This window comes from Mastomys coucha, unplaced genomic scaffold (genome assembly GCF_008632895.1).
Source record: "Mastomys coucha isolate ucsf_1 unplaced genomic scaffold, UCSF_Mcou_1 pScaffold15, whole genome shotgun sequence".
Classification (NCBI taxonomy): Eukaryota; Metazoa; Chordata; class Mammalia; order Rodentia; family Muridae; genus Mastomys; species Mastomys coucha.
The window spans coordinates 63,323,666-63,351,235 of NW_022196897.1; the positions used below are offsets into that span (position 1 = coordinate 63,323,666).

The window sequence follows — 27,570 nt, forward strand, 5'->3', positions numbered from 1 at the left end:
TCAGGAGATAATACGGTTAGATGGCATTATAAAGGTGAAGCCTTCTGATGCCATTCTCTCTGACTCACCGTTAGGATACTCTCTACACATCATGGTGTAGCAAGGAGGACCTCCTTGAATGCCCACATCGTACTCCTGGATCACCTAGCATATAGAACTCTGAAATTATCAAGTTCTATTCTTCATGAATTTACGTGATCTGAGGCATTTTGTAATTGCAGCTGAAAATGAACGCTGGCAGGTCACTTGATTCAGAGCAGAAAAAAACAGAAGCTGTTTACTGGATCTTCTCTAAGTCTTAGAGAGGGATGGACCAAACAGCCTGTCTCTGACTCTAGGACCCTGCGGTACCCCAGGGTTTCTTTCCTATTAAATAAAATGTGGAGAGGATAACACCTACTCTTCCTTCCTCTCTGAGTATCAGGAAAATAAAGGAGATTATTCTGCACAAGTGCCAAGCACAAAATAATATCCAAATACAGGAAACATTTCTTTTCATTCTAAATGTACCATATAGATATTATATAGATGGAATTTCTGCAAAGAGAACATTGAAATTGGCTAAGTGGCATTTCTACTGTAGCAGTAATAAATATTCTGATGGATATTTTGCTATATATGTCTCCTCAGACACAGGAGTTTATAAAAAGTGGCAGCTCCACAAGAAAAGAGATAAGTAAAGAGAGTGGTTTGGTGCTCAGTTATTTAAGTTTTTCTATTTGATATGTGGACAATATGGTCTGTGCTTTAGCAATTAGAAATGCACCTGTAATGAATGGGTTCCTTTATCAAAGAACAAAAACATCTTCCCTAAAGCGAGGGTGATCAGGGTCTGCTAGGAATCATGAAGAAAGAAAGACACAGATAGTAAGACTCTAAGAGAAAATGTCGGCTCTTGGAAACATAGCTACCTAGCTTCTAAAACCCAAAGACTTTCCCTCAGCTGGGCTTACACAGGAGAGCAGAAGTAAGCCCTGTGACTGGATTTCACAAATGAATGAGCATGGTGTAGAGTGTTAAGACATTAAAAGAGAGGGATTATAATAACAACAGAGCTGAATAAATTCAAACGCATCCTGGTACATTTGGGAAGACAAAAAATATTTCCTTTTATATGCTGAAGAATGGGGGACACTCCTCTGCATAGTACACCGACTAGCAGCAGCATAGGGTTAAAAGGGACAAGACCCCCCCCCCAAAACAACTGGCCTGTTGGTGGCATGGGAACTTGGACAATGTTGCCGAGAGTGTCAAAGAAGAAACGCCTTGTTTTAATAAAGCTTGGGTGTTGCCTATCAAGTATTTAAATGACACTGCTCCCGTCATTTGTTCTTAGACCGTTCTTGGGAGGCAAAGTCCCTTTTATATTACAAGACCCACAGAAAATACATTATAACCAAGGACCACATGGGGTAACCGTTTAAAATCTAATTAAACTCTGTGTACTTAAAAGGGAAGACAAATATTCCGTGGACCTGATTTTAAAATGGAAAAGAAGGCCCAGTCGCTGGCCACGTGGTAGTAAAAGAAGCAGCTTTGGGGGGTGGGGGGGCTATGAGATTTACACTTTGATTCTGAAATTTAAAAACTGGGAGTGAATCCTTATTTAAATGTTATATCTGTTTCACATTGTCAATAATGTCAGAAAGAACGAGAAGACAAGGAGGAAACTCAAAAAGACAGGCAAGATAAGGATGACAGGTAGGAAGGAGAGAAGCTGGGCAGAAAGCTGGGAATCCAAACAAAAATACCTAGAGGAGTGGGGTGCTGGCAAAGAGAACAGCGTCAGGCAGAGAGAGATGAGGAGACGAAAGGAGGTAGAAGCTGAGAGCCCACAGCTCCGAGGACGCTGGGGTGAGTGGGGTATGTCCACATTCCATCCCCTTGAGCTGCAGAGCACTAAGTGCTGTGACTCATCTTTGAAATGTTATTTAGCTGCTTAACAAAACTGACCACTGATGATCCCCAAAGAGCTTCATCCTTCCCGTGTGTTGAGTGGTCTTAAGGCAATGGCAGGATAACTGAAAACATACCAAACAGATGATTGGACTTGACAAGCAGGAGTGGGGCCATTGGCCCCGCCCCCAGTACCAGAAAAAGAAAAGGTCTGGCATCTTGGAGAGTGTTTCCTGAACACAAGTACAGATGGGAGAGCCCTAAGTGATTCCTGGAGACAGTGGAAGTGGGAATGGCTTGCATTTGCTGTCCCCAAAGGCTTGAACCCCAAAGACTCTCTACACACTTTAATCCGGCTTGAGTTACTGCTCTGCACCAAGAGTCTCTCTGACTTTCCATATTTCGTCCAGGGAATCATTCTACTTCACCTGAAAAATACCAGCACTCCAGTTTAAATAAACGGACATCCAGCGATGAAGCTGGGCATCCTGATTTTCCCAAAGCTCTGGTCCAGTCCTGTTAGAGCCATAGTTCATTAGCTGTCTCTTGCTTTTATCTTCTATAATCTAACCAGTAACACATGAAACATCTGCTCTCTGTTCTTCCCTCTCTCTAACTTTCCCGGGCTGGACCACTGTATACCTGTACCTATTCTGTACCAGTGAATAAGGAAAATGAAAAGGACCCTTGGCTTAGCTCAGTGACATTACCTAAAGCCTTCGTTCTAACCTGGTATTCCAACCTAACAGTTGCATTCTGTTTTCTCATGTATTCAGTGTGTGTGTGTGTGTGTGTGTGTGTGCGTGTGTGTGTGTTAATAATATCATGTGTTAGGTGCTACACTAACACAGAGCGTTCCAAAGCCAGAAAAGCCATAGCCTATACCTTTAATAAATTCACAATTTAGTAGAAAAAGTAATGAGCCAACACTTAAATGACAGAAGCCCAAGAGTGTGAGTCAGTTGAGTAAAGCACTAGGGGAGTGATTGTAAAACAATTAACCTTCTATTCCAATCATTCGTTCTTTTAAATGTATTGTTGTTATTATTACTACGCTATTATTATTAATTATCATTGTGTGTGCATGGTGGGGGTGGTACACATGCCACAACAAGCAAGGACAAACTTGGGGAGTCCGTTCTTTGCACCATTACATGGGTTCCAAGATCTGAACCTGCCACCAGGCTCACACCGTAAGCATCTTGACACGCTGAGCATCATGGGCTCCCGTTATTCTTGCTTACACTTAAAGTCACAGCATCAGTCCTGCCTCAGCCTGGGTTATGAGCCATTATCCAGCACAATCACAACACACTCCAAACCTGTAAAGTTCGAGGCTCTAAAAATATTTTCTTGAAATTGATAGTAATTTTCCTTTTGAATGTATGTCTTGAATATGACGTCTGATCAATCAGGGGTCCACACACTGCTAAGCCTCCAGTTCCTTACCCCATCCCATGACCCCTACATCATTCTACTTGAGACCCTGAAAGGGGTCACATGGACAAGAGTAAGCAGCTGCATTCTGCTGATAGCTTCCTTTCCCATCTGGGTTCTGGAGTGGATATGGAGGGAGGGTAATGTCCTTAGCCATCACCTATGCTGCTACTCATGCCTAGTAAGGAATTCTGGGAGGGCTCTCTAGCTCACCTATCCTTTGGGGACTGCCTGTCTACAATGTGTTAGGGGGCCCTGATCAGAAGATACTGCCCTGGGGAAGGAGGAGACTTGCTGGAGAGGACAACTCACTACTTGAAGACCTGAGACTTTGAGAGGGACAGTGGCTGCAGGTACTGCGGTAGGATAAAGCCGCACAGGACAGAGGCGCATGCAGGTATTTCTTAAGCACGGTGGCAATGAAATGGGACCCAGGAGCTTGTGCTCTCCCTGAGCTGGCCTAGAAAATCCTCCCACTCACGTCTCCATTTCTCTCTCCCCCTCATCTAGGGAAGGCAGCTCTGTGTTGAAGTCGTGGAGGTCACCGAGGAAGAACCCCCTTTGGAAAGGAACTTGTCAGCCATGCACATGAGCTTCCATGTGTGACCACAGTATAACGCTCAGCTTTGGAGGCATGGTGTGAAAGCAACAATTAATGTGGGAGTTTGAATTTGAGTCCAGAACAGAAGAGAAAACCTATGCTTGGACTCTGCCTTCTGAGATTGCCTCTACTCATGTTTGGACCTATCAGCTTCCAGCTTTTCATGACAGACTTTTTTGCTTTTACTGAGTCTTTACAAGGCAACAAGCAACATTTCTCATAATTTCACTTAATCTTGGCACTAGCCTTTTAAGACGTGTCTAAGTCTTTCCATTTTAGCATTGCATGTAAAAAAAAAAACAACTGGAAAAAAAATATGACACGGGTCGTGGATAGTGGGACTGAATCCACTGTGATTACTCCAAGACTGCTTCCATCACCTGCTTCCTTTGAGCTTTTGTTGTTATTGTTGCTAAGAAAACTGAGATTCTATTACTCTCTATTATGCTTTGTTCGATTGATAGCATTTTGTAAGCGATTTCCTTTGATTAAATATCCCATTTTATGATGAGCCATAATCTAGTTAGCCAAGCCTTTAGTCAGATATTTTGGTTGATAACTCTATGCTATTATAAATACACTATAATAAATATTCATACATATAAATCTTAGCATCTGTACCCATAAAATTTTCCTTAGGATGACCCGGACTTGTTACATTAGAAGCCATGAGGAGTCTTAAAGCTGTACATAGTCATTGCCAAATTTTCCCACATCATTAGTTCCCAAAGACTGTGGGGTTAGGGGCCAGCCTTGTCTCCAGAGTACATTCGACAGTATATGGAGGCTAAGTTGCTACAAGTGAGCAAGCACATCTGGGCAGAGGCCAAAGATGCTCTAAGAACGCCGTGGTACATATGTAGTCAACTCTCAACTCGCAGCAACAAAGTACTTACTCATTCCCAAATACCAATGGTGCCTCTGCGGAGAAACACTGGGGTGCTTAATTGAAGTGTTATGTATAATAGATCATCTATTCTGGCTGGTTATGTCTCTCTGTGGAACAGGATGACTAGTGCAAACTCTAGCCTACATAACACTGAATGTTAGTCTTGAAACAAAGACTATGACAGAGATGCTTCCATTTACTCTATTTACCCAGGCACCCCTTAGTTGCTAAATGCTATAGTAAGTGTCAAATTTCCATCCTAGGAGGAGGGTCAGATCAGTAGATCAGTAGAGAAGAGGTGCCATGGGGATAAATCCAGGCTTTACCTGCTAATGAGAAAGCATATGTATTTTCATTTTCTACTTCTTGTATTTTCCAGGAAACTTTGAACTGTGTTATTTCCATATCATCTCTCTACAAGTTACTCAGCCTCACAAGGCTGCTGCATGAAATCACTAGTACAGCCATGTTGCTACAATGCTTTCTTTTGCTTCCTGAGAAGATCTCTCTACAGAGTGAAATCAGCTCTCCCTTCCACAGAAACTCAAGGCCCTAAATATGACATGTTCTTAGGATGCTAGTGGCTCCTCTCTTCCCAGGTGGCCTTTTGTTTCTGCAATTTAATTCAGTGGGGTCTCAATTTGGCTAATTTGGAGGTGGATAAAATGTTTTCCTGCCTTTGTATATTGAATTCGTAAGTGGTCCCCCAAGTGCCAATACTGTCTATTCACAGTGGGCATGAGTAAAAAGCAGAACCAACCCAGAACTTCCTCTCTTGTTTCATTTTTTTTTTTAAGTGGATAACAGAGAATCAAGAAGAGGTGTCTCAGCTCCGGGCTGGGCTCTCCAAAGGTCTTACTTTGCTCCCAGTGAGTAAGGCTGGGTACATTGCTGCTACCAGCTGCTCATCTCCTCTGTTCTCTACAGTCTCAAGACTATGAACAAGAGGAGATGCTATGGTTGGCAGTGTTTTACAAGTCACTGAAAGAATAAGACGTAGATGAATCTGGTCTTGGTGTCCCATTCCTGGAGACCAGAATGAAGCAGAAGACAGTCCAAATAACTGCAGCTAGTGCAGCCCTCGGGTATCCTCTAGAAACAATGGAGGGAGGCAAGGGGGCTAACTGGGAAGCCTGTGTGCTCCAGAAAGTGGGCTCTGGAAACAGAGGGGGATAGCCTCACTTTTCCATATGCAGGAAAGCATAAAAATCTAGAAAGGTTTCCTAGCAACTCTGTCCCAAGCCTACAATCTTTAACTCCATTACAGTCGATATTAAACTTTAAATATGTAATCACGCACATTAGGTTGCAAAATAACCATAAAAGCCATGCAGTCATTAAACTGTACACAGCCATGCAAATGATAAAAGAATTCCATCAAATTTTTTATTGAAAAATAGTAAAGGTTAGAACATTCTGGTAATATGATAAACTGGTACAGACAGCGTAAAATGGGTGATGTGGAGCCTTTAAAGTAATGGCAAGAAAGCATGGGAAAAAAATGTTAAGAAAGCTTTCCTGTTAATTAGTGGCCAATAAATTTAAAGTCAAATTAATACTGAAACCAAACATGGTAGTCCATGCCTGCAATCCCCACACTCAGGAGATGGAAGGAGAGAGGCTGTGGGTTTGCTGCCTTCTGAAGACCTTGTTTTGAAACAACAACTAAGGGCTGTGGTTGTTTGGTAAATGCTGATGGGTAGAGCACTTTACACATACACATACACACACAAACACACACACACAGAGGAACACACACACACCTACACATGCACACACAAACACACACACAATGCCCTGTGTCAGATTCTCCTATACTAATAAACTATTGGAACTTGATGAGTTGCAATTTGATCTTCTGCCCTTGAATGACATTTGCCAACATTTATATACTTTACAATGAACTAACCCAAGTCTTGTCATTGTTTTTTAGACTCCTTAGGATTTCAACAATAAACTAAAGATTATTGTACTGGATATCTAATATGGAGATTGTACAGCACAGAAACCCAACACATACTTTTGGAATTACATATTATGCTAGAAAAATAAACTCATTGATCAATTCTAGGAAGAAGTTCAACAGAGCTGTGCTCGCTAAATGCCAACTGTGTATTTTGATCAATAAATCCCTCCATCTCATGTTCACTTAATCCATTTATTTTATATTTTAAAACAATCTTTGCCTTTGTAAAAGACATCCTGATTAGGCAGTACTGGGTTAAGACATCCTGTGTTGTTTCCGTCTTCTGTGGAAATATATGAAGACACAGGAATGATTATCGTGAGGAAACAAGTTTGGGTTCACAGACTCCAAAAGCAGAGCAGGCTGGGAAGTCACATGAGAAAGGAGTGGGTTAGTCAACTGGCAGAAGCAGGGAGGGCAGGACATGGCTGGGACTTTTCACTGGGGTTTGGAGGGAAGGAGTAGGCAAGGAGGAAAGGTCCAAGAAGTAGGCTTGGGATGGGCTGTCTTGAATAATTTTGTTAGGCTCTGGGCCAGAGAAGCGTCTAAGCCCTGGTGTGAAATTGTGGTTTAAAATGAAATGTCCCCCAAAGAAATGTCTACTGAAGGTTTGGTCTGCAGTGTAATATGTTCACAGGTAGGACTATGAGAATTGATTGGCTCATGGGAGCTCTAACTTTATTAACTGATTAGCACATAATGAATTCAGTGCTGAGTTAATATTTCTGACGTGAGGCCTAAGTAGAGGAATCAGGTCATTGAATGAGGGTTTGTCTATCTTGTCCATGGTCTTTCCTGAACTCCATGCTTCTTGGGAAGAGGTGGCCAGTAGCTTCCTCACCTCATACGTCGGCCACGTGATACTTAGCTCAGTTCCAGCCCAAAGTGGTGGGTCAAGTGACTATGGGTTGGAACTTCAGACCCTATGAGCTAGCAGAAACTTCCCCTTGTTTGAAGTTGTTTCTCTCTGGTATCATGGGTGACTGGGGGCAGCTGGAAAAATAATGATGCATACAACTCTGGGCTCTGAATTATTTGGTCTGAATCTCCAAGGCACTCTTAGGGGATAGGCTTTGCTGTCTCTTAGAATTGGCTAGCCTTGGGAGAAGCAGAAGTCTTTCCAGGATGCTCCAAATGCCACAGTATCAAGAATACAGAAGATAAAGTGGTGATGCACACCTCTAATCTCAGAACAGTAGGGGCTGAGGCAGAATCACCTTAAATCCAGCTTGGGCTGCATAGCAAGACCCTGGTGGAAAAAACAAACAAAACCAAACAAAACAAAACAAGAGTCAGAGAGGAAAGAAGGGAGGAGAGGAAGAGGAGAGAAGAGGGAGGAAGAACTCAGGAAATAAAGCCAGTATATAGATATTTTAGATACAAAGTTTGCTTTTATGTGGAAGTTCCTTGGCAGAGCCAGCCTATGAACTCTGGACAGTATGTTTGAAAGCATTAATTAGGCTTTGTATTTCGTCTGAAAATGCTTTTTTATTGTCTCATGAGAATGTAATGATTTGATTTAATGATTAGATGCTTATAAAATACTGTAAGGTGGATATGCCAGGAAATACCGTTGTGCTGAAAAAAAAAATATGGCAAACCCAAGAATACAATCACACTCCCTGGTCCTGAGACTAAAGCCTGTTCTCTTCACTGTGAAAACCTTTACAAAAACATTAAAACCAAAACAGGAAAGTTTCATCAACAAAACAAAAGCCGGCACTGTTTGTGAGGACCCTAGAGTTTCCCAGGAGTAGAGAACGCTATTCCTGGTGGGTAGACCACACCCCTGTGGACCATATCCTTTATGCAGGGGACTCCTTGGTGGAAACCACATCTATGTAGAATTACATAGAGCTGAGGCAGTGTCATGAAGGCATTAAAACAGGGCTGCATCAGAGCACTCTATGAGCTCATGCCATTCAGTTGGCCTGAGCCTGTTCCTCCCTAACATGGTTTCTACACACATGGCCCTGCTGATAGAACTGAGCATCTTTGCTGGACCGATGGACTTCCCTCTCCTGATGTGCTTGCCACCTTTTGCTGTACTGCTCTGTGCCAGAAACTGCTGGGCCAGATTCCCTTCATCCACTCAGCCTTCTCAAGTTTAACCAGTGTGTGGCACTGGCAAGAGGACAGAGTGTGAGGAGGCCCCGTTTCCCTCACCCCCTCTCTGTAGACACTTGGCTTGTCCATGGCTAAGTTTCTCCCCAGAGGCCACCCCCCCCCCAGGCCACTAGCCCTGACTAGGGAGCCCCTCCTCACAATTTTTGTGGTCTTTGGGTTTTGGAAGCTGCCTTCTGTTCTTGGGGTGGCAGTATGGGGGTGGAGAGAAGCTAGCAACTAGCCCAATATATCAGTGGTAACTCTGATTAACAGAAGGGAAGCAGAGCTTTCACAGAGACTGGTCCACAGACAGCTAATAAGACCAAGTCAGTCAGAATCAGTAGCTTCGAAATGCAACCATCTGAAAGCTGAATATTTATGAGACCTTTTGAAACTATGTGAAGCACATGACTTATAATCAATAAGTTTGAAAGGGCAGCACGTCTAAAAAATAATAATCACAAGGCTGATCAATATAATCTCCCACATCTGAAAGGGATTTGCAAAGAAAAACAAGAAAAAATAAAATCCTATGATTTTTAAGGACTCAAACTACAAGCACCTTCAAAAAGCTAGAGAGAGCATGTTCCAGCTCGGAAATTCTCAGTGGTACGTTCCTAGCTTCCAATATTTACTTGGTTAGGGTCAGGCTAGCTGCTTTTGTTTGTTTGTTTGTGACTGGATCTCAGTATGTAGCGCCTGGTGGCTGAAAATCATTATATAGATAAGGCTAGCCTCAAAATCACATGCGGATCTGCCTGCTTCTACTTTCCTACTGCTGGGATCAAAGGTGTGTGGCATCATGCGCAGTGAGGCCATTCTGTGTATAACATGGCCTCTTCAAAGTAAAAAAAAAAAAAGAAAAAAAGAAAAAAAGAAAAAAAAAAAAGCAAGGCACATTGGAGTAGGTCCTTGATGGATGCAGACAAGCAATTCAGATAACCCTCCAGTTCTTTGGGCTTTTACAAGCCTTTACTTTTTAGCCTTCAAAATGGAGAGTAAATAAAGATATGCTTAAAAGAGTTGAGCTGCCAGCTTAATGGTCCATGTTGTCTGAATAGTCAGGACTTGCTATTTGGAGCTGTATAAGCTGGCCAGCACCAGGCAGAGACACAGGGCAACCATTCAGTTCCTAGGCATCACTGTTGGGTGTGCTGCAGGGTCAGCGAAGTCTGGATCTAGATCTCAAAGAACTCCTGTGTAAGAGCTCACTTAAGACAAGTGGCCAAGGATGCTAAATATTAGAGTAGAGCAGGCACATTATGTCATTACAGAGAGTCAAGGAGGAGGCCAGATGTCTAGTCAAGGTGGGATGAGAGAGAGAAGATGGACTGGCTCTCACCAAAGGTGTGCCTCAGACTCCCTGGTACCAGGAGTACTTAGACCGTAAGGGGAAAGGCAAGCAAAGGACAGGGGTACTGTGAACCCAGTAGTTAGTGGCCAGGAAAGACTACTCCAGGAGTGGCTGTGCATGAAGGCTCTGCAGCCCTCACATCTCCGCTTGAATCCCGGCTCTCTGCGTGGTCAGCTGAGCCATTTTGAGCAAATCTTTAATGTGGCCAGGCCTCAAGTCTTTCCTCTTGTAAAATTAAGAACTATTAGGATTGAAAGGGAAATTCTCACTAAAGGGTTAATCTCAGGCCCACAGTACACTGGTGTGTGTGGGGGGGGGGGGGCGGTAGTTGTTAATAACAGCAGGGTGCCTGCTGCCTTTTATCAATATTATCAATAGATACTCTACAGGGGTGTCTCCTCCTTTCTCCATAGTTTTCATTCAAGTGAAAAAAAGACATCCTACACCCTCAAACCTCTCTTTTGTGATCAAGAGCAAATCTCATTAATATGTGAAACCTCTGTTCTGTACGAACTAACCAGTTAATACAGTTGGGACGGTAACACATACACTTCTTATAATACCAGGAAACCTTCTTTGCTACTTTCATCCAAAAGACAAATAAATAAATTTAGCCTCTAGTGCTTATAAATGACCAAAGAACCCAAGTTCCTCCCAAAATATTATAAACCCACCCTGCTTTTTCTTTTTTACAGTTATACTTGCCCTTTTATGACCCACAATCCTACTTTCCAAAAAGAATATGGTCAGGTCTTAAAACATGGCCCTGAAACTAAGGGGTCTTCGTAACTTCCCTCCAAGACAGAGCAAAGCTATTTGAGAGGCAAACATGTCTCCTGAATGCTACATTAAACAGGAAAAATCAGCTTCCAAGTTAAGTCTGCCTTGTAAATAAACAAGGGACCAAACCTCAAGAACCAAAGTAAATAGGTCAGATTAGTAAACATTTAGTTTTGGGGGTGAAGAGGAAGGCCAAGTTGACCTTAAATCACCTCACCATGATTCTGTAGCACTGGAACTTCTCTAGACTCCATTGTCAGACAAGCAGCCAAGTGTGGTCTGTCCTTACGTTCATCATGAGCGTGTGTCTGTCAGGAAGAGGGGCCTGAGATAGGAAATGTCTCCTGCTGCAGGCACAAAGATCAATTCTAGTTCTGGGCTAGTGAACTTGCCCATGGACTTGAGGGAATTTTTCAAACATTGCGTGCAGAGCTGAAAATAAAATTTCATGGAATTCCTTTATAGTACAGGATTGGAACAGGGTCAACACCCCTTTTAAAGTCAACCTCACAACTCAATGATGAGACCATGGGCCATCTGTGGCCTTGTTAGGGAGAGAAGTACTTTTATCAGTGTGCTTTCTAGATGCCTAAAGTCAACTCCTTCTGAGACTGACACTTAAAATGTAAATGTAGAGATCAAAAGAAGGTGGAAAATGAATTCCATGAAAACAAACTGCTAAATGTTAGTACAGTATTATTTAATACATAATGAACATGCCACTATAGTATAGCGCACCCTTAAATACATCGTGGTGTATAGCTTCTGTTCTGTTTTCTATCTCTCTTCTGGCACCAGCCATCAGCTGTGTCTTCTTGCATTATGGAAAGGCAGAGTAGGATTTGGATGGATGGGCAAAGATGGAGGGGGAAAAAAAGTATCCCTGGCAGGAAGGAAGCAAGGCACAAAAATAGAAAGGCCCTATCCAGGCATCGAAAATGGTACATAATTTAATTAGGGTGAAGCTGGGGCTACGCGAAGGACTGCAATAGACACTGGGCTGGAATAAAATTGAACCTCTTATACTCTGTATGACTCAGAGTCAGGCAGGGCCAGCTTCGTGAGCATGTGGCCAGAGCAGTTGTGGGAGGAGGGGGTGGATGCTGCTCCACTGCCCTGTGAATATTCTTAACACTTTGGTCTTGGAAACTATTTTGTATGTGAAGTGCAATGGAACGGCCAAGTTTGAACCAGGAGTTCAGAGATTTGGCTCTCTCTGTGATCCCTCCCCACTTCCTGCCCCAAATTAGGTCTTGGCCACCTGATCCTCACCCCCCACCCCGGTGTCCCAGGACCCACCTAGACTCTCCTTTGCCCTGGAAATAGGTGCAGCAGCCTGGCCGTCTGTATGGAGAGAAGCCCATAAGCCACATGTGCTGTAGCTCTTTGCTCTGGAGTGGTGTAGGTGTGGAAGCATGAGAAGAGCATTGTGGTCCATTGCATCTCAGGGTAGACCAAGGTGGTGACCCTCTCCACCCTGAGCTGCAGGCACCAGGGAGCATCCAGCAGGCAATTCAGCCAAGGCCTCTCATCCACCCCAGGCCAGACACAGAAAGAATTTCTCAGCCTGGAAGTTGCAGTCATTTAGGATTTCTGTCTGGAGATGACTGTGGTCTGGAGGGCAGACTCTCGGGAAGGGAGTTCAAGTCTCAGGCCCATCATTTTGCCCTAAACAAATGACAATGCTGGTCCTGCATAGAACACCTTATGTTAAACTGGTTCCTCTCTCCAGCTGGGGTTTTATTTGCTTGTTTGCCTTGTTTTGTTTTGAGAAAGGGGTCCCCTTTGTAGCCCAGGCTGGCCCCAGAGGCAATAAGTAGCCCCAAACTTAGACCATTTGCCAGCACACCCTGATGTTTCCTGTGCTCTGATAAAGCTATTAACCCTCTTCATATCGCTCATGCTTACAGTCTCCGAGTCACCATTGACTTAACCTCCCCTCATCCAAATTCTCACCTACAGGACAACTCCCATGTGTTCCCTGTGGCCAATCGCCCTGCCTCCGCTTTAGTTCTGTCATTCGTTATGGCTTCACCAGGCTATCATTACAGACTTAGTTGTTCACCCAGCTTCAAACCTTCCTCTGTTCTATCCTGTCAGTCGCTGCCACCCAGTCACCCAGTGTGCCATTTTGATCATGCCAGGAGGTTTCTTGTGGTCTATTGTCAGTCAATTCTTTTTCAGATGTTCAAGGTCCTTCCTGGGTTCTTAACTCACTTTTGCAATGATTTTTTTTTTCTTTTTAGCTGAGTTAAAACAGTTCTTCTCACCTCTGCACATTCTGTGATTGCTTTTCACTCTCTCTCTCTCAGGCTGTTTTGTACTATCTAAAACACTCCCGATAGCCTCAAAATTATCCAGCAAGGAAATCTGCTGGCATGGCACCTCCTTCAGGGAGTCTACCACCACAAGCTCCATATAACTGTCTCTGAAAGGACCACCACCCAGCTTGGCCATTTGAGCACAGTTTGGTAAATAGTTCCTAGCTCATAGCTGTGAGCACTGGAGGGGACAGGAAGTGTGACCTCTCACCTTTCTATACCCACAGGTATAATGGGCTCTCTGTCTGCCTGTTGGATCTGACCTGCAGAATTAGTGACTCTGTTGTGTAAGCAGATCAGGTTTTCTGAAAGCCCAGCACACCTGCCACTCTTCTGCGTCATCCCTGCCTCCTCTCAGTTCACCTAACAAAGCAGCCTGCGGTTTCTCAGACCCAAGCCCATCAGACACCTGTATCGTCATTAGCAACACCAACACAAGCTCATCTTGCACTTTCTATTAACGTCAAAAGTGTTATATTCTGGGTGTTTGGAATAATCTCAAAGAGAGCACCTGCTACTTAAGTGCTCTTATTTGTAACATCTCGAGGCCAATTTATTCATTACTATATTAAAGTGGGCTGTTTAATAACTTATAACTGTCAGAGAAGAAAGGTGAATTGCAGTCACCACTGTCAAATTGGATACCCGAAAGGAATGTATTTTTCCATTTGCAATTCTTTATCTTTTTTTTTTCCTAATTTCAATCCTGTTTTCTAGGATCAATTAGGAAATGCAATACAAAATGGAGAAAGCAAAAGAGATTTATTTTTGCTGCCAAACGCCTATTCAACTTTAGTGTCTCATTAAATATTCTACCCTTGACTTCAGGATGCGATATTCATTATCATAATTGCATAAGTGTCTTTAATGACTTGTTCTTGCTCAAAGAAGCCCCCCAAATGATTAAGACCATTAACCTAATTACCCAATAATTAAAATTTGAAACTCTGTGTGATAAAATTTCACTCTCCCAAAGAAAAAATAAAAGGGTACTAAACTGAATCTGAGCAAGACACACCTTTAACTGTACGGATTTATAAAGAATCAAGAAGGGTGGTTAATATTTTCGCATAGAGACTTCAAGATGGTTACATACATAAGAATTAATGCAACATAATGAAAAGACATGTGTGGGTCTGAAGAAATGATTCAATAATTACAAATGCTGCCTTTCCAGAAGTCCACAAGGCAGATCACAACGTCTATAAGTCCTGCTCCAGGGTATCTGACGCCCTCTTCTGGCCTCTATGAGTACTGCATACATGAGTTGCATAGACATACAGGCAAAATACCCATCCACATAGTACATATATATTCAAAGATATACATTTGGAAGATTCAGTTTTCACTCTGAGAAATCTGTAAGAGCAGAGAAGGGGAAAAATGGGGAAATGCTTGAACAGGAAAACAAGGCTGCAGGCTGCAGCAAGCCAGCTCTGGAGAAGTTGCCTAAGGAACTAAGCATGGAGCTTTTGCTAGGCTAGGATATGATGGCATGCCATGGGTGATGCTTAAGAGACTCTTAAAAATAGAAGAATGGGGGGGGGGGCAATGACTCAGAGGTTAAGAGTACTGGCTGCTCTTCCAGAGGTCCTGAGTTCAATTCCCAGCAACCACATGGTGGCTCACAAACCACCTATAATGAGATCTAGTGCCCTCTTCTGGTGTACTGGCATACATGTAGACAGAACACTGTAAATATAGTAAATAAATAAATCTTTTAAAAAGAAAGAATAGAAGAATGATTGTTGTGTTTATAACGTCTTTGGATTCAGAGTTGATTCTAAAAAAGTTAGCCTCAGGAGGGAGCTTGGCTCAGGGAAAGATTAGATTGGTAAAATGTGCTGAGTTCATACCCAACGCTCAGATAAGAGAAGAATATGGCCAGTCAGACACTGCCAGCACTATCATCACAGACAGTTGCCATTTCTTAAGTAATCGCCATGGGCCAAGTACCATCTTAGGAGCTTCAGTACAGCATCTCACAGCATGATCGCATAATAACCTTTACCAGATAGGTCCCATTGTCTGATCGGGAAACGGAGACTGTGAAATTAAGTGATTCTGTTTAGGCCCTACTAATGATGACGATAATGCATTAAAACAAAAGGAAAAAATCATTTCATCTGAGAATATCATACATACAATAAAAAAAAAACACACAAACTATAAACACACAAATACATAGCAGAAGCCTATGATAAATTAAACAACAACAACAACAATGATACTTTCAAGTGAAACTAAAGTGACAATGATCTCAAGCTCCCTGGAGCACCTCACCTGCCATCCTGAAGTCTACAAGAAACCTGCCTTATTTATAGCCACTGCTACTGCCCTGGGGGGAATGAGAAGAAAACCTGCCTTCTCCCAAGGCAGCTTCCAAATACAAAACAGCAACTTGCTTTACACTTGGCCTGCAGAATAAAGGCCAAGCTTACAGGAAGCAATAGCCACAAGAAAACCTGATTTGCTCTGCCTGCGACAACATCCACAGCCACAATTCTCTCCATCAAGAAGACAGGCACGGAGCTGAGAACACCACGAATTATAGTCTTGAACAAAGTGCCATATCTGAACAATATCAAATGAAAGTTGTGAGCACAAAGAGAACAGTTACAAAAAGAGCCATAGAAATAGGAGGGAAAAAATGGATTGTGGATGAATAAGAAATATAAGGGCAATAACAAAGACTACTGTCCAAGGTTCTACAAGTATCATCAACCCAGGAGGGACATCTGGAGCTTGGGCACACAGCAGGGGTCTAGAAAGAATAGGAAAGAACCTGCGATCTTTACAGATATCTTATGGGCTCTTCAACATATCAATTATTAAATGTTTTCATTTCTTCCCATGGCTTTCTAGGACTACAGAGCAATGGGCATTTATTGAAAATCATAATTAGGTTGCTCATCCTCAACTTATCAAAGTCTTTAAGAAGGATATAGTGAATAACATAACTAATCAATAACAAAAGATTTTCCTAGGCATTGCTTACTATTAGAGGGGCATGCTGACAGACATCTCACAACTATGAGACTTAGTTGAGGCTCAGCTCAGTGGGTCTGTGTAGAATTGTCACCTTTCGGATGGAAGAGAGAATAAATGTCCTTCCCACAACTTTTGCGATTGTGCTCAAAGGCACCCAAACTCTAGACAAACACATGCCTCCCTGAAACAAGGTATAGTCATGAAATGGCCACAGGACCAAGAGTAAGTTAGAACTTTCCATTCTCAGGAACCCTGAGGAAGTGACACCCAGCTGCACCACTCAGGAACTGAAGGAATGAAAACTGACTGCCTTTCAGATCCAGCATCCAATATCAAGTCTAAATCACTGTAAAAAGGAAAAGACAGGAAAACCAGACAGCAGCCTGCTGGGCTTGCTTTTCCACTTGAATCTAGCATGTCCACTGTGTCTATTGCCTTGGCAGTTGCTAAAAATATACCAATGGGGGCATCTGACAACCCAAACCTCTACTTGGTTCCCCCTATTGAAAACTGCCTGCTCTGCCCAAGCTTGCAAAGGGCTTGTCCCTTTATTTGTCCAACCTCTCTAAACGCCAATGAAGCAGATATGAAGAAGACCAGAATGGGTCACAGGTCCAGTCTTCCCTGGTCTTCCCTTCCTTGGAACTCATGCAAATTTAAGCTAGAGAAACGGTAGGCATCTAGTATGTAGTTAGGTGCTCTGTTCACCTTCCAACCTTGAACCACAACATGAAAATCATCATTTTCCACTCTCACCGCCCACCCTACCTCTCCATCCCCATCCCCCACAGACACCAGAGACAAAAAATACCCATTCTCTTCATGATAACACTGAGATTCTGGAGGTTGCATCTCTTTCTAGCTGTTCACATATCCATGCTAAAACCATACAGACATCTTAAGGCTACTATCTTGACAGAGATACACATGGTATTATTGAGTGATATATGAATTTCCCATAAGGCGTTGTGCTAGGAAAACACCATTCCATCAAAGACGATATAACACTCTAACAAAACTCAAGAAAGAACTTAAATAACAATATCTGTAAAATGTCCAAGTAAAAAGTGGTCCTGGATGAGGGAAGACATGGCTGCCAAGCCAGTGGGCTGGGGAGCCGAGGACAGAGTCCTACCTGGTAGGCATCGGGGATGTTGACAGTTTCTCCATGTTCCCCGACATAGCCAATGATACCTTTGCCCCAGGGAACCTGCACTTCATTTGAGTTCTCTGTGCTGCTGCAGGGGAGCAGTGGGGTTCCTGCGTGCACATCAAAAAACTTGGAGACTAAAGTCTTCTTGCCTGCAGCTGCCCCTTCCACTAAGAAGAGCGAGCAACGGTCAGCATCCACCATGAGACAGACAAAGATGAGGATCTTGTAGCTTAGGCTGGTGAGGTCAAGGTCATTGGAGATGTCCTTGACCAGTTCCAGGAAAAACTGGCGCTCGTTATGCTTTTTGAGGTGGCATTTGTAGTCGATGGCCGTAGGGGGATACTGAGGCAGATTCACTCTCGATTCCAGCAGGGCACTGAGAATGTGAGCTGTGGTGGGGGGCAGAGAGCTGGCCTTTCTGAGCAGGGCTCTCCGCCGGACACTGCTCAGGGGCTCCTGGGCCCGGGAGGTCACCTGTTCGTCGTAGGTCCTGTTCACATGGATGGCTTTGGAGCGGGCAAAGCTCTTCCTCAGCTCTTTCTGCGAAGCTCTCCGCTGCAGGCTGCCATCACCCCGGCTGCCACTGGCCCAACTGGGACTCAAGGGAACCCCAGCACTTTCCCCACCACCGGGCGTGGGATGGCTGTGGGCAGAACCCTGGGGTCCAGCACCACCACCTGTGCCAGTGCTGCCTCTGGTATTGCTCTGAGCCAAGCTGCTAGCGCCAGCCAGGGCAGGCTTCAGGCCCGAAGCCCCCTGTCCCGAACTGTGTCTTTGTAGCCACTTGTCCACCAGCTCCTGCTTTCCTTTTCTCATCAAGTAATCTTCAAACAATTCTGGGTGCCTATCTAGGAAAGTTTCCACCTCCCCGAAGTCCAGGCGGGAGGCTGCCATGGTCCAGGGCACCTCTTGCTTCTCCCCTCTACTCTGGGGCCACACGTTAACCTGTCCCGAGGCCTCTAGTTGTTGCTGCACATGTTTGCCCACACCAGTGTCCCCAGCTCGGCACTACCTCCCTGCCAGCCAGCCGAAGGTTGACAGGAACAGCAGGATCCCAGTTGGGGAGATACCTGCTCCTTCCCCTTCCGCGGCTCAGAGCAGCGGCTGCCACCCACCCTACCCCTGTTCCTCTTGCTCCGCACAGGTGCCTGCCACGGCCACCGCTGCTTCCCAGGCGGCTCGTGCCACCTCTGCTCCGGCTCTCGCAGCCTCAGCTCCGCCGCCGCTGGAGCGGGCTGAGTGGACCAGTGTGAGCCCGAGGTAGGCAGGACACGCCCCGGAGTGAAGCTCTGAGCTGGGGATGGGAGGAGCAGGCGGGGCGCACAGCAGCCAAAGTCCACCGCGCAGGATGCCAGGCGGTTCGTGGAAGAGTCTCTGAGCAGTGTCGAGTGGAGAACGTACCTAGGTGCCCCCCTCCCCCGCCCTTCCAGTCTCACCTCCCTAGCCCGCCCCGCTCCGCTCCAAACCACCCCCCCGCCCCATCCTTCAGCTTTCCAGAAGGCCCTGGGGAGCCCAGTGGGAGTCCAAGTACTGAGAAATATTGATGATTTGTGAGGATCAGAACCCAAAGTGCGCTCCGAAGAAAAGAGGGTCCCCAGAGCCAGCCTGGGTTTTCTTTTTCTGGGATGGGACTGTACTTTTTAGTTTCCTCCGTTGCTCGGACTGCCCAGCACTCTGTGGGCGTGCAATACATATTAATCAAACTAGTTCCCCTGAAGTTCTCTGTGTAAGAGATTCTCAAATCTAAAGAAACTCAGGGATATTCACCACTACCGCCCTTCTCTCAGTGACGAAGGGGAGCTGAAGGGGTTAAAACTCAGATTTAGGGAGAACCCTTGGAGCAAGGGGGGTCATGGCAAGTGGAACCTGAGGGCCACGGGTCCCCTTTTCTGGTGAGCACAAGATCCATCAGTTTTCTTCGTTTTACAGGAATCTTTCATTCTTCGCCTTCTCCTTCTCTCTCAAAAATCACAACGTCTTGGGGCTCTGCGCAGTGACAGACTCCTCTTGGCCCTGCCCTGGGCTTCCTTCGGATCTGGCTAGTCCTGCTAACAACAACTGGTTGTTAAGTTAGGCAAAGAAGAGGAATGTGAGGATCCTTTCTTGGAGAATCCTCTGCTCCTGCTGGAACAGAGCAGATGCAGAACCAGGGCAGCAGAGAGGCTCTTCCGGAATGCCAGAGGTGAGAGCGACAGAAGGCAGCCGAGGAGGCCAGCGTGGATTCTCACTGGCTCCATGTGGCAGCCCTAAGTTGACATCCACAGTAAGTGGACATCAGAGCGAAGTAGGCAAAGTCTATCAAGCCTCAAATGAACATAATAATTGAATTCTCTCAATAGGCCTATGACACAGAGGTTTGTAATCCTACTTTAAAGATAGAAAATTCTGGACAATTGAGTAACTTAACTCAGGACTTGCAGTCAGCTGGCATGTAATTTGGCTCTCTAGGGAGGCATCCTCTGGACCACGTCACTGTACTGCCTCCCAGGCCTCAGGTGAGTCACATATGCCAAAATTTAGACCAGAAACAAGAGAGTGGATGATGAGATAGAGCGTCCTTTAAGTACTCTCCTGACACCAGGAATAGAGAACTCTTGTTAAGAGTTCCGAGTAGACCCATGAGAGGCTTCATCTGGTACAGGCACTTGACATCTGAAGTACCATCCATGGATTCTCGTGGTGAAAAAAAGAACTGACCCCCACTTCAAATTTGTCCTCTGACCTCAGTGCTGCCCCCCAACAAGACACAATATATAAACGAATAAATGAATGTTATTCAAAGAACTTAATTCCAAATGCCCCTGCTTTTAATCAACGTAGCCTTGGGACGAGAGCACCGATGTGAATATAAGAAAGGCCTGGTGCTTTTCTTCTGTTTTCCAGAACCCTGCTGTACTAGGACCAGCAGGATGGAGGACGTGACTGCTGTTGTTTTGTACAAACTTTATAGTTGTATGAATCACATAGCTTTCAATACACTCCTCTGAAGTTGTAATCCAGGTCTGATGATAAAACTCAACTGGTAGAGAGCTTGTCTAGCACACACTACATAAAGCAGGTAGGTAATCCCAGTACTTGGGAGTTGGAAGTATTAGGATCATGAGCCACATGGATGCTGCTACTACTGCTGCTGCTGCTGCTGCTGCTGCTGCTGCTGATGATGATGATGATGATGATGATGATGATGATGATGATGATGATGATGATGATAGGGGACTAGAGAGGTTTTAGCAGTCAAGAGATGATGATGATGATGATGATGATGATGGTGATGGTGATGATGATGGTGATGATGATGATAGGGGACTGGAGAGAAGGTTTAGCAGCCAGGAGCATCGCTGCTCTTGCAGAGAACCTGGTTCCCAGCAACTACATGGAAGCTCAACCATCCTTAACTCTAATAATATAATAATCTGGGAATCTAATAATGCCCTGTTCTAGCCTCCATAGGCTCCTGGCACATACATGGTGCACGTACATACATGCAGGCAAAACACTTGCACGCATAAAAGAAAAATAAATAAGTCTTTGAAGAATGAATGAATAAATAAATAAATAAATAAATAAATAAATAAATACATTAGTGAAGTCCAACATATTCAAGTTTGTGCTTCTGGGATAAAGAAAAACAAAATAAATACACAGAGAAACAGGGTGTCTGGGGTAGGGAACATGAAGAGTGAAGCTTAGGAAAGAATCGGATAAAGGGAAGAGGCAATGAGCGAGCCTTTCTGAGGAGGAGACAGCTCAGCAAAAACCTGATGAAAACGAGCTGAGTTACAGCCTGAACAACACACACCATGTCAGGGAAGCACACGCTAACATTACAAGAAGGAACACAGTGGGGTATCTGTGAAACAGCATGGAGACCAACTAGAGGCAGAGAGCCAGGAGCAGAATGCTAGTCTCTAGGAGTTGACAGCTGCCAAGAAGGTAAGTGGTGATGAAGAATTAAAGAACAAAAACGTTCCGCACAGTGCCCGTCACAGAGCATGCTTAATAGACACTATCTGTTACTTTGTGTGCCGTTAGTGTTCTTGCTGGTGTGTGGAAACCTTACTGCCTACAGTCACAGCTTTGCTCACTTCAGTGACCTATTGGGGGGATGGCTAATGGTTTGCTAGAAGTTGTTAGTAGGGGCTCAGAAGAGCCTATTTTGGCCTCTGTTTCCAATGAATGTCCAGTTCCATCAAGCAACCTACAGTCAGCCATGATGGAAATGGAAGTCTACATATGTTCCAAGTCTGGATTTATGAGTGTGAGTGAATGAGTTAGTCTCTGTGTTTCTCTTTGTGTGCGTGTGTGCATGCGTGTGTGTGTGTGTGTGTGTGTGCATGTGCTTGTATGTGTGCAATGTGAGGGTGTGGGTGCCCTGGCACATACGATGCTCAGAGGACAACCTTTGGGTGAGGGGAAGTCTTGCCTCTCCCTCTTTTTTGAGACAGGCTGTTTTTGATACTACATAAACCAAGCTAGCTTGGCCACAAGCTTCTAGAGAGTCTCCCATCTTCGCCTCCCATTCACCATAGACTGTGGGGATTATAGATGCTTATACTACTGCACCCAGCTTTTGCATGGATCTGGGGGTCCAGACGAAGGCTTGGGTGACAAGTGCTTTTAACCAGAGTTTTCTCCCTACCTTCAAGATTTTTTTCAGATTACCAATTGTTAAGTAGTTACCAATATTGGATGAAAGCATTTAATTAATTAATGGGTAAATAAAATGTACTACAGTCATACAATGAAACATTACTCTGCCACAAAAGGAATGAAATACTGATACATAGACAACATAAAAACACCATACAAAGTGGAAAAAGCCACTCACAAAGGGTCACGTTGTATGATGTCATTTATATCAAAAGAATAGGAAACTCCATTAGAAATAGGGAAAAAATGGACTAATTTCTGATTGAAAAAGGAAGAAAAATGCCTAAAACTAAGTGTAGATTTTTTTTAAGGGTGGGGTAATAAAAAATGTTCTAACGTTAATTGTGCTCAGTTCCCTGTACCTTATCACTGTTCATTCCTTATTACCATCTTGTGGTACTGAGATTGATCCTTGGACCTGGCACTGAGCTGCATAGCCATCATTTACTTCTTCTTTTCAGATAGGGTTACAGTAATTTGTCCAGGCTAGCCTTGAGCTCGTATCCTAGGCAAGCCTAAAAATTACAGGTCCCAGGCATCTGGAATTACAGGCCTGCACTGCCACTCTCCAAAGCTGGGCAGTATGATACACTTTAAATGAGTTATACATTGATAAAATTTTTACAAGCCAAAAACCCATTTACTGGCATAGTCCTGTTGATAGTTCCACTGTGCATGACGGCAAGAAAGGCCCCAAGCATCCTCGGAGAAGGGAACATAGACCAACACAAGCCAGCCAGGTGCTCAAGGCAGAGGCTTAATAAACAGCCTTCTTGACATACTCATTAGGCATGCTGTTTACAGCACACCAGTCTCTGAAGACAAAAGATGGAGATAAAAACTCTGAGTGTGTTATACATGCATGTATTTTCCCATCATGGTAAGATACATGTGCCATTATGACCTGAAACGTTTTTAGGTCCAACTCAGTGGCAATAGCTATATTCACATTGTTGTACTACCACCACCACTGCCAAGTACTCTTCTGATCTTGCAAACTCAATCTAAAACCACTGACTTCAATCTTGTATCTCATTTTGCAAGACAAGAGGCAGGGTGCCGAGAATACTGGACAGGGTGGGAAGAGCAATAGAAGAGAGACCTGGGGGGTGGATTTGGCATTTCTGGCTTGGCTTTGAAATTGGCTGTATCTGTGTTCCCTGCTTGGCACATGGAGACACGGTGTCACTGAAGTGTAATCTGCTGAAGTGTAAAGCTGGAAGGCTTGGGATGGCTGAGGCATCCAGGCAGTGGTGGTGCATGCCTTTAATCCCAGCACTTGGGAGGCAGAGGCAGGCAGATCTCTGAGTTCGAGGCCAGCATGGTCTACAGAGTGAGTTCCAGGACAGCCAGGGCTACAACAGAGAAACCCTATCTCGAAAAAACCAAAGAGAGAGAGAGAGAGAGAGAGAGAGAGAGAGAGAGAGAGAGAGAGAGAGAGAGAGAGAGCAGTGAGGCAGAAGGCTGCATAATCTGCTGTGTGTTGCTGTGGGCCAATCACCATTCCTTCTTCATTTTACAATGTCAGCGTCCCAACAGGAGACAGAACCCACGCAAATCGGAGTGATTCTAAGAGGACTAAATTACAAAGGCTAACTTAAAAGGTAGAGTATAGGTAAACTCCAGGGATAGTAAAACAACCCAGGACACAACAACAGAGAAGTCACCCTGATCATAGGACAGAAAGAAAGGTTACCAGGACCCAGGAGAGACACTTGCAAAGTGATAGCTGCCTTGAAGTGCTCAGAGACAGTTGTCATGGGACACTGAGACCTCAACCCTATCTAGAAGGAGGATATCAGGAAAAAAAAATATCTCGTGCTCATTTTCACCTCTCCTTCCTGTCAATCAGACCTCACTAGAAGCTGGAAGGCACGGGAGCCTGTTGATGGAACTCTATAGGTCATCTTATCTAGGCAGAAACAGATGAAACAGGAGCTACGTCAGGTCTAGAGCAGAAAAAGGAAAGTGTTCAACTACAGGGAACCTCAAAGAAGTCCCATTAAGAAATAAAACACAACTGTATTTCCCCTTAGGAAATAACTCAAATAATCTTCTATGTAATTCTGCCCTCTTCTGCTCATCTGCTAATTCCATCAACACTGTTATAAATACACTCTACATGGGCAGCTGCAGGCTACAGAACCCCCTCATGAACGTAAGCAGTCCTACTAAAGAGGTATGATATCGTGAGAGTAGATAATGATATTCTGAGACTTTGCATAGCCAGTAGAATTTCCTAGGGACTATCATGCCTGAAAATGTGTGCTGTTTCAAACATCTCATAATTTGGTATCAATTTCTTGAATCTCTAACTCCTGTCTCCCACGCTTGGCCATAACTGTTTTATCCTCTAATGCAGAGGACCCTATCCTCTCAAGCAATCATTGGCTTTTATTGGGTGACCTCTGGGATCATCAAATATGGAAGGGAGCCAAAACATATCAAACCACCTTAGACTTTATTTGCTTAGAACAATGATTTTTCTGCCTCTTACCAATGTGTTGGTTAATCCTTGCTTTTTCTGTTCTTCTTAGAATTAATTGAGATCGCTCATGTGGCTGTATTCAGATAGAAGCCAGGCTTTGCTGACAGACTCCCTGTACATATCTGGGGATTCAGTGCTGCCAGGGGCTGTGTAGTTCTTCTCCGAGGAGTCTATTTCCATAAAGTGTTTGACATTGACATTGGTGAGAACTTCAAGCATGTTTGTGCAAATCATTTCATTAAACTGCTCCATACACACTTTGGTCACAAGACATGGATAAATCAAACTGCTGGCTAGGAAGCTTCCTCAAAGTTGGACAGTGTTCATAGTACCAGAAGGTGCTCTGTAGGCTACTGGGGGAGACAAGGATGTCACCAACAGTCTTACCCAGCTGTGAACCTTATGAGCTATTATGGAGTTTGAGACTCTAGAAAAGACCACAGATTCATCAATACTACAGTTAGTCAAAATTATTGAAGCTACTACCAGGACACTAGTTTTTGAACAAAATTAGAGACTCCTCCTCCTCGAAGGGGGTTGAGGGAAGGAGTTTTAAAGGCAAAAGCCACAAAAAGTCCTTGAGAATGCACAAGCAAGTCAAGAGCTGTTCTGTTCTGCCGAGATTAGGCAGTCAAGGTGACCTCAAAATAGTCTTTGAATATCTACACAAGCAGGTGACAGAAGCCCCCCCCCAAAAAAAGGCAGTTAGTCATGATCATAATAAAGCAGATGGTCATGGCTATACATTTCTAGGTCAAGGGTCACTGAATCAGAGTTGCTGGGAACTTATTGTCCAGGGACTGTAGTCAGAGACAAACAGCTAGTGTGTAACAAGATGAATGCCTAGCATGAAATGGAATTTCTTTAGCCACCACAGCTATTCCAAGGTACAGGACTGGCATGAAGAGTATGGGGGTACACACTACTTTCTAATTGGATTTAAGACCCACTCCACAGGAGGAAACACGTGCCTGGTGCTGTAAATTGAGTGAAGAATTCATAGTTGATATGTTCATAGATCTTAGGAGTGAACCTACTATTACTATTTTACTACAGGGTCATAATATCAGACTGCCCTCTAAATGTCCTCTGTACTCACAGACTAATGGGACTCTCAGATCACATCAGTACAGTAGATGGTTGTTAAGGCATGTCCATGACAGCTAGTCAAAATGCAGAGAGTGTCTGTAAAGTGTTTAGCCACAAATGGGATATCTATATCACACACACACACACACACACACACACACACACGTGCCTCAGGGACAACTCAGAAGAAGGGGCAAAACAATTTTAAGATCTAGACGCTTGGGAGGGCTGGTGGGAAGCAGTGTCATCCGAAAACCACAAGACAGCTGTATTCATGAGCTCACAGCAGCTGTGTGGGTCAGCACAAGACCTGCACATGATGAAGCCAGTCAACATTACAGCATGGAGTGGGAGGCAATGGTGTACCCTCACCCTTAGCTGAGGAGCAATGGACAGTTGATGGCTTCTGTTGGAAGGAGAGTCATTTTGCTTTGCAGGAGTGGTATCTAGTAGGTTGACCACACTCCGAGGATGGCCCAACACCCATGAGCACTTAGTGGATTTTTTTTTTTTTTAAGTTTAAGGAGATGTGACATTTTTCCAAGCTTTAAAGTGCAAAGTCATTTGAACTGGGGAAGAAAAATTCCAAGAAGCCAAGTTATTTGAAATGCAGATCATGCTAGGTTTTGGAGCCATTTCAGCCCAACCTAAGAACTAGTTTTCTCCCTTAGTGTGAGTCTTGCCTTTTATTCTCAGTAGTTTTCATAAAGTGCCTAGTTCACTTCCATTCCTTGCAGCCATATCTCCCTGTTTGTTGTTGTCAATGCTTTTGAATTCTGGCAACAGATTAGTATTTCCTGGAGCCTCAGAGCCCTTTAGAACAGAGACCTAGCACTAAAATAAATAAATAAAATAAAATAAATGTCTTTTTTTTTTTTTTTCAAAAAAGAAGGCATTATTTATTCAGTTAAGATAGCTTTCTTTCCTAAATCTGAATTTTAGCTCTTATGGCAATTATCTTGATGGAGGCTCTCAGATATAACAGTAGATCAGAATCCTCTAGTCCTAGCTTCAAAGAATCTGTTCCCTAATTATTTCACACTGTGAGTAAAAATGTCAGGACAATTTCATCATTAGCCTAAAAACCCAAGCCATTGGATTTTACAATGGCTTGATTTTTTCCTTGCATAGACTTGGAGACGTCACAGAACAGACAACGTGATAGCAAAGCCAGCAAGCAACATCACCAGCTAGGACAGAAGCTAGTCTGACACACCAGCACTTCCATGAACAAGTACAGAAAGCAGAAATGAGAGCAAAGCAGAGCTCTCCTAGGATGTGATTAGTCAGGGGAGCAGCTACATCAAAAAGCAACCAGAGGGGGTTCACCAGAGGGATGGTGGGAAATGACCCTGAGAAGAGGGAAGGCAAGTATGCTTTGTGGTGTGTCACTGGCCTGCATTACTCAGCACCTTCTTCCTTCCGACCCATGGCATTGGGCTGACATGGACTTGCTGTCCTTCCTGTGGGGAGAGGCCTCTCCCATCCCTCAGTTCTCACGTTCACCACTTCATTTAACTAGTCTTGGTCAGTGAAACGTACGCACAAACAATGCATCATGCCTGTATTTAAGACCCACTGGGAGCCTCTTCCATGGCTCCTCTTTCCCTCTCACATAAGAATAGGAATGAATGGGAAGGCACCTGAGGCAGATCCACCGCCGGCCACAGCCTACATACCATGGGAATGGAGACATAGCTGTTGTTCCAAGTTTTTGAAATATTGTCACTACAGCAACACTAACTATAAAGAGGTTGGTATCTAGACGTGGCACGTAGCTATAACTAAAACACATAGCCCAATCTTCAGCTGTGCAGGTTAGCAGGGAAAGCGGTAGCGGGAGCTGGAA

At 44.2% G+C, this 27,570-nt stretch overlaps 1 protein-coding gene across 1 annotated transcript in view; it reads right to left on the reverse strand.

Moving 5' to 3' along the window:
* Window positions 1-18,575, reverse strand: part of Pde11a (phosphodiesterase 11A) — a 396,671-nt gene extending 378,096 nt beyond the window's left edge. Inside the window, exon 1 of the mRNA XM_031370689.1 lies at window positions 17,477-18,575. Coding sequence (XP_031226549.1) covers window positions 17,477-18,388 — 912 coding nt within the window. The 5' untranslated portion in view covers window positions 18,389-18,575. The remainder of the gene's footprint in view (window positions 1-17,476) is intronic.
* Between the last annotated feature and the right edge of the window lie 8,995 nt (window positions 18,576-27,570).